General features: G+C 36.7%; 1 protein-coding gene across 1 annotated transcript in view; it reads left to right on the plus strand.

Moving 5' to 3' along the window:
- The first annotated feature begins 221 nt into the window (after positions 1–221).
- fam187b (family with sequence similarity 187 member B) overlaps positions 222–7327 on the plus strand; it is an 18076-nt gene continuing 10970 nt past the window's right edge. Inside the window, exons 1-2 of the mRNA XM_015390917.1 lie at positions 222–308; positions 3286–3348. Of these exons, the coding sequence (XP_015246403.1) occupies positions 222–308; positions 3286–3348 (150 nt within the window). The remainder of the gene's footprint in view (positions 309–3285; positions 3349–7327) is intronic.

Here is a 7327-nt window from a genome sequence, read left to right on the forward strand (position 1 = left end):
TTCCCTTCTTGAAAGATGGCCAGAAAATATTCTAGAATGATTGTAGGAGGAGCCTGTTGACTGTACCATTATCAGGGGGCGGGCCCGAGGTACAGAACTGAATACTGTTCGTCCGTTGATACAACGAGGACCATCTATTCATGCTATGGTTGGGGAAGTTAGAGTCTATGAGTACGCAGGTGGCTGATCAGGCCAATCTGTGCACGGAATAGTCTTGGGCAATGTGGACAGGGAATGATGGCGTCTGGTGCAAGATTGGCAGCTCTGATCTTCCTGGCTTGCCTACGCTCTACAGTCACAGCGATCCGGTTTGCCTTGCAAGCTTTGGCACCTTTTTAGACAGCAGATCGCCACATTCCTGTTCCAGAACTGAAACAGTCAACCTGACAGACATGGTGCCATTGGGGCTTCAGCAGTTGGTCTCCCCCAAGGTGTTTCCAATTGTGAAACACCTCAATCTGTCATCAAAGAACTGGGGTTACATGAGTAACCTAAAGCTTTAAGCCTCGTCTTTAGCTAAGTAGATAGTGTGTCTGACTCACAGGCTAAAATTAGTATTTTGTTCTTGAGGATTGGAGCCTGATAACTAAAAGATAGGCCAACCAGTCTACTTTTAGAAATTTGTGGAATTACTAGTAAAATTGTAGATTGAGAGCAAAGTGGTCTGTTAATAAGATAAGGAAGTATTAGATATCTGATATAAGATCAAAGCCTGGTTATTTAGAGCTTTAGCCAAAACATGAGAAGGAGGATTTTAAATTCTATTCTGGATTTAACAGGAAACCAAAAAGCACCTCAGTTTAAAAATATTAAATCATTATCAATTTAATCCAGGCAAGGTTGTGTTTGTATAATACTAATGCTGTATGATACCTTTTCCACCCTTAAATGTCATTCCAGAAGTATGGAATTAATGTAACAATCTGAATTATACCTAAAAGTACTTTTTCTTGTTTATTTGCGTGTTTAATACTGTACCTGCATTTGTAAGTGATTTGCTACAGTCAAATTTAAAATCTATACTTATAGTGCTATGGTAAAGCAGTAGTAATGTTTGCTACATGTTGAGAGGCTTGTTGTCCCAGGTTCAAATCTTAACCAAGAGACCTTTTCTACATGTATTTGCCTTCCCTATCATCCCTTTTCGTTTTTATCTACTATCATAAAAGCTTTAGTTTCACAAAACCAAGAAACAAACAATGCTTGACTGTTTTTTTAAATGAATTGCTAATAAACTTAGGAAGTAAGGGGCAAAAGTATGAATGATTGTTGTTAATATTAGTGACATGTGCAGTATGAGATATTGGTTGATTGTATTTTGGCCTTATGCTTGTTACATTTAGGCCTAAATGTAAAAGAAGTAAAAGAGTAATAGAACTATATAGTTAGGCTTATTCAACCATACTGAAAAGTATTCAGCAACAGAAAATACCAGGAATTTTTAAGTTTGTACTTCTCAGATACCACATTTTGTCATTCTCTTGCCAGGAGAACTTGCCTTAGGTAACAAACTAAGCTAGCACTTATACGTGCATATATGGGCAGGGAAATCATTTTTCAAGGTTTGCCTTTAGCAGCGGCTGACAGCTTACATCATGCAGAATGAGTCTTGTTTGTCTCAGTGGGAAGAAGACTTACTCATTCTTCAATCATTTTGCTGTAGGTCTGGTGACGCACGGACCTGTGTTATACAGAAGCAACAAGTGCTTGCAGCAGGGGTTGTCAGGAAGCACTTGACGAATTAAGTGTTTTCATCCTTTCTATCTAACCCCAAACCTTGAGGGTAGCTGTGGCTACATTGTAGCTTAGCACTGCTTTTGCTGATGGTCATATGAATGACTGATGATTGCTTTGGAGCCCTCAGAGTTGGGCAAAAAAAGCACTTCACAAGTGAAAGTCATTTTCCATTCACTGTGTTGTCATTTACAAGTTTTTTTTTCAAGTGTTTTATAAAGTTTTGATGTTGGACTGAGTTATGTAGTTTCAATTTTGCACTCTTTTATTTTACACAAATATGCAAGGTTAATTTGCTATTCTAGATTAACTTTGCAATTGTAATTTAGCCAGGGTTGTTATTCAGATTCAATGTTATTCAGTGATGAGGTTGGAATCAGAAAGATATCATTGCTGTTTTGGTTAAAAGCTTTTCCATCTGGCCCTCCCACTCCACAGCAAACGAACATGCAGCCTTGTCACAAGGTGATCTGCAAGTGTACCTGCCAAAAGTAAAACAAACAGACTGCTACAGTTAGATACAGTTACAGTCACAACAACAAAAAATATAAATATTTGAAAAATAAAATACTTTAAAAGAAATACAGATTTTAAATATATTTCCTAATGTGTGTAGTTGATTCAGGTGGGAAACAGAAAGCAGGTGGTCAGGTAGGAGAGATCAGAGGCAATTAAACCAGGATTACCTGGAAAAAAACCAAAAACAAAATCAAGACATACGAGACAAAGTGTACCTGATACAAAACAAGTTAAAAGAAAGGATGACAGTAAATGGAATAGCTTGTTTCCCATAATATACCAAAAGGTGGTTTCAACAAAGCCATTCTTGGTCAATATTGATGTTTTTCCCACATTTTTAGTATCACTCAAGGTTAATAAAATCACTCAGGATAAGATATAAGACTTTACAAGAACCCTGTTAGTTTTCTGTAGCTCGGACATGCACACTCTAAACAATACCTTGGCTAAACTAAAAGAAAAGTAAATATTTGCATGGATCTTTGTAAGTTTTTCCATCTCTGCCTTTACTGTGATACATTTTATTGTTAAACCAACTCATTTACCTTAGTACAGCAAACATGATTATATTTTCCCTCTAAAGGCTTAATTACAGTAAACAAAATTAGTTTTGATGGAAATTTTTTGGTAATATTAAGTGGTCCAATTATTTTATTTTTAGCTGTTCCAACTTATTTACTGACATTGTTTTCAAATATCCATGCAAATTGTTATCTTAACTTTTTCAAAAAATCAACTAAGTTTACAAACCTGTGAATTAACTAGTTCAAGTACATTTGGGGGCTGCACAATGTTGCAGTGGATAGCACTGCTGCCTTGAAGCAAGAAGGTTTTGGGTTCAATCCCTGACATGGTGTCTTTTAAATCGAGTTTGCATGTTCTCCCTGTACATATGGGGGTTTTCCTCACATACTCAGGCTTCCTCCCCCAGTCCAAAAATATAACTGTCAGGCTAAATTCTCATTAGGGTTGAGTGTGTGTGTGTTTGCATGGTTATGTGTCTTCTTGTGTCCCTGTGTTGCCCTTTGATAGACTGGCGACCTGTCGAGGGTGTACCCCGCTTCACCAGCAACCCAAGCAGAAGTAATCGTGATGGTAAATGGATGGCTGGAATTTATTTTGTAAAATTAGGCCACAATCCTACACAATAGAACCTCATTTTTCGTGCTTTAAATGTGTGATCATAATGTATAGAAAGAAATGGAAGATAAAATATGCAGTCAAGGTATACTGTATGTGAAGTACATTCAATGTGCATCATAAAACTCCAGGAATAAAGGACATACGTTAACATATCCAGCACACAATGAGCACTGTAGGTTTTCATTCTAAATTGTATTCCTGGTCAAAATATCAAATGTCAATATTCACTCTCCAGTGAATGTTTGTTCTCAACTGTCTTTTAATTTGAATCATAACCCATTGTATTAAATGGATGGGGCCATCTTAATCATCTATTTTGTGAGGTATAGCGTAACTTACGGTATCAAGAACTTATCCCCAACGCATATCAACGTCTTTGACGTGTTCCAGATGACCACTGAACGTGTTTTTAACTTACAGCTACTCTATAATGGCGTATTGGCAGCATTTTGATATAAAAGGAGATTTGCAGGAGGGAAGCGTCAGTTCTCCTCCTTAATCCAATGATGTGGTCTTCATCCCCAGCATAGCGTGAGTGTGAAACTGAGTGTGATGGATCCTTTCTGCTTTTACGGCCACTACCAACAAACTTCCTAGCAGACATGATGCTGAATCTGCTCTGACTGCAAACCTTCTTTCTTTCTTTCTTTCTTTTTATTTATTTATTTATTCTTTTTTTTGTCGGGCAGTAAACAAAATTTAGGTTAATATCTGGATTAACCAACTATTTTTATGCACCTCTGGGGGCATTGCCTGCCCCTCAGGACACTAGCTTGTGCATCATTTCATGGGCATTAAACTGCTGTGCTTAGTTAGGCTGTCGTTGGACATACACTCTGGACTCATTATGAACACTCTATTCAAATGCCCAAAATTGAAAAAATACATTAACAAAAATTCAGCGTATGCACGGGTTTCGGAAGATTCGGTGGCGTGAGGCATACACTGGAAAAATCATCAAGGTGTGACAGGAGCTTTACAACTTTTCTGATTTATGTATCCTTTTGTGAAATTTGTCTTTCCATAAGTACCCCTCTCAGTGAAAAGTATTGATAATGTTCTAAAAGTAGAATGTACAATAACTGATTATATAATAAAAACATTTTTACTTAAACCTTGAAATTGAGCATTTAATTTTTAAGCATTTTAAGCTTTCCACTTCAAATAAATATATATAAACATTAATATGTTGCCTGGAAGTTAGTAAGGAATAAAAAAAAAATAATACAAAATAATGTATAAAACTGGAGCTCATCTGAATAACTCCCTTATAATCACATTTAAACTTGAGGAATTGGGAACAAAATACAGAAAGAAATTATAGTCAGACTGACTTAATTAGTTTTACTTTGTTTACGTCAAGACACCCGAGCTGCTGTGATGAGCCCTGATAGCTAAGTGTGAAAAACAGCTGTCCTCTACATTCAGGATGGTTTTGCTCAGTGTCAAAGCTGAAGCTGAACTCAAACATATAAGAAAAATCTTACTTTTCGGTTGATAAAAGCTTGTTTAATTTTTTAGTTTGTTCCTCAGAAAGCAAAACTGATCCCAGTTTTTTTTTTTTTTACTAACAAATAAATAAAATGTTTTCATGTACCCCTTGCAATGCATTTCAATTCAATTCAGTTTATTTATATAGCGGCATTTTTAAAACTCATGTCATCTCAAGGCACTTTGCAGATACAATTCAACCAGATCATACAGTGAAATTGATTCAAAGTTTCCTATCTAAGGAAAACCAGTTGCTTGCATCGAATCATTGACTTGAAGCCAATCCCTTACACCAAGCATGCTTCTAGCGATAATTGAGAGGAAATACTCCCTTTTAACAGGAAGAAACCTCCAACAGAACCAGACCAGGGAAAAAACAACATCTCAACAAGCCCAACAGGAGGCAACAACAAAGAAACACACAGAAAGAAACACAAGCGAAAAACCAACCCCCAAACCAGAGCAACAAAAGAGCACACCCAGGAAAGAAAAAGCAAAGAAAAAAAACTACACAGAAAAACAAGCCCAGAGCAAAAACATATAAAAAAAAAAGGTGTCGATGGCGGCAGTACAGCTTATATTTTTCTTCAGGATGGTGTCACAGCAAAATAAGAGCAGATCAGGTGAAGCTACTATGAGAGACTACCGGACCACTAGGGGTACGACTACCCTAGGATGGAAATCACTGATCAGAAATGTAGTGCTTCTGGGTCACCACGCTATCCTGTTAATATGGGGCAAATTTGGTCAGCATACATCACACAGTCACACACCCATAAGAACATGAAAGACCTTCACATCATCATCAGCTATGTCCATCACAGTATTTTTTTCAGGAATTGCTCATCCATCTACTTCCCTGACTGCTCTACCTTCTGTTTTCTGTTCTTCTCCAGCAGGCGGTAGATTTCTGCACGTCTGTGTTAACAGAACCTGCACTATTTCTGTTCACTTTTTTTATTTTGACCAAACTCCAACTTCTGTTTTACTTCATCTACTTCCACACTAAGTTCTGTTTTATTAATGTCTTCCACTTGACCAGTTACATCCTGTGAGGCTGCATGTGCAGAGATCTCTCCTCTGCATTTTCTCCTGCATGTAAATTGCTCAGAAGATGTTGCTTTAACTTATGCATTTCTAAGCTTTAAAAAAAGGTAGAAGGAATGTAATTTAAGGTAATGTAATTCCTTTTGCAGCTGCCACCTATCAATTTAGCTGACTACACAGCTAGACTCCAGCAGTAAAGCCACACTTACTAGCTTCCATGACATATTTTGCCCAGATGCATTGCAATGCTGACATTACATTCACAAACTGTGTAGATCAGCAATACTATAGAAACAAGGACATTTAGATTCTGTTGATAAATCTATAGAATATCTTGAATGGTGATTGACAGCTGTGTACTCATCAACAGATGAAAAGCACAGTAGCACATGCTCAGCTCTATAAGTTCAAAACACACTTCCATCTCACACATGATGCAATAGAGCATACAAGAATGGTGCGAAGCATAGTGAGAAACAACAGGAAGGCATTCCCATGAACTTAATAAAATACTTTAAAACAATGACCAACTGATTACTAAACTTTTGATAAAACCTAAAATCATCATAATATTCTAACTATAAATATAAAAAGGTCCCACAATATAACACATTTTTTATCTCTTGGAATTTTTCCATAACGCTTTAGTGATTAAAAATCATACAAACACACGTTGATTCTAAAGCAGTTTTCACCAACCTTTTTAAGGCTGAGGGCTATTCATAGGTACTGAGTCCTAAAAAGGGCTACCAATACTGACCTCCTGAACTGGAGGAGTCAGGATTCACCTAAACTTCATACATGATAAGCATATTTATATTGTTTCCTTTAACCCCTAATTTTCTTTATAATAAAGTCATTTTAAAATGAATTTCAATCTTAGCCCACTGCTGAGTTGTGCTGTTTTCAGAAGATGCTGTGGGCCCCCCATGAGGACCCTGATGCTGTCTTAGTTTTGGTTCTGTTTTAGTTTTCCTTTTGAGTTTTCATTTGTTTTATTTATATTTTGTGTTTTTTAGACTTGGACAGCTTTTATCTAGACAACTTATGCTAGTTGTTTTTAGTTATATTTGAGTTATTTTGTGTTTCTTGTTTATCCTCTTTTGGCCTCTTGTGTCAGTCTCCTTTTTCTAGCTCTCTTCTTGATTCTTCTGTCCACAGCTGCTCCCACTCTGCTGATTAGCCGAGTCTTTGTTCAGTCTTCCATTTATGCTCCTCCCCTTCAGTTACTGTTTGTTGGTTACTCATAGTTTCTTGCTCATCATGTTTGTTTTCCCTGATGTCTCCTATATTATTATTATTTTTTTTGTATCAAGCCAGTTAATTGACTCCATTTTTTCTCTAAGTACCTCTGTTTATTTCTTTTTTTAATTGTTAAATGAAGGGAAATGTG

The sequence above is a fragment of the Cyprinodon variegatus genome, unplaced genomic scaffold, assembly GCF_000732505.1.
Source record: "Cyprinodon variegatus isolate N-32 unplaced genomic scaffold, C_variegatus-1.0 Scaffold518, whole genome shotgun sequence".
NCBI classification, from domain to species: domain Eukaryota; kingdom Metazoa; phylum Chordata; class Actinopteri; order Cyprinodontiformes; family Cyprinodontidae; genus Cyprinodon; species Cyprinodon variegatus.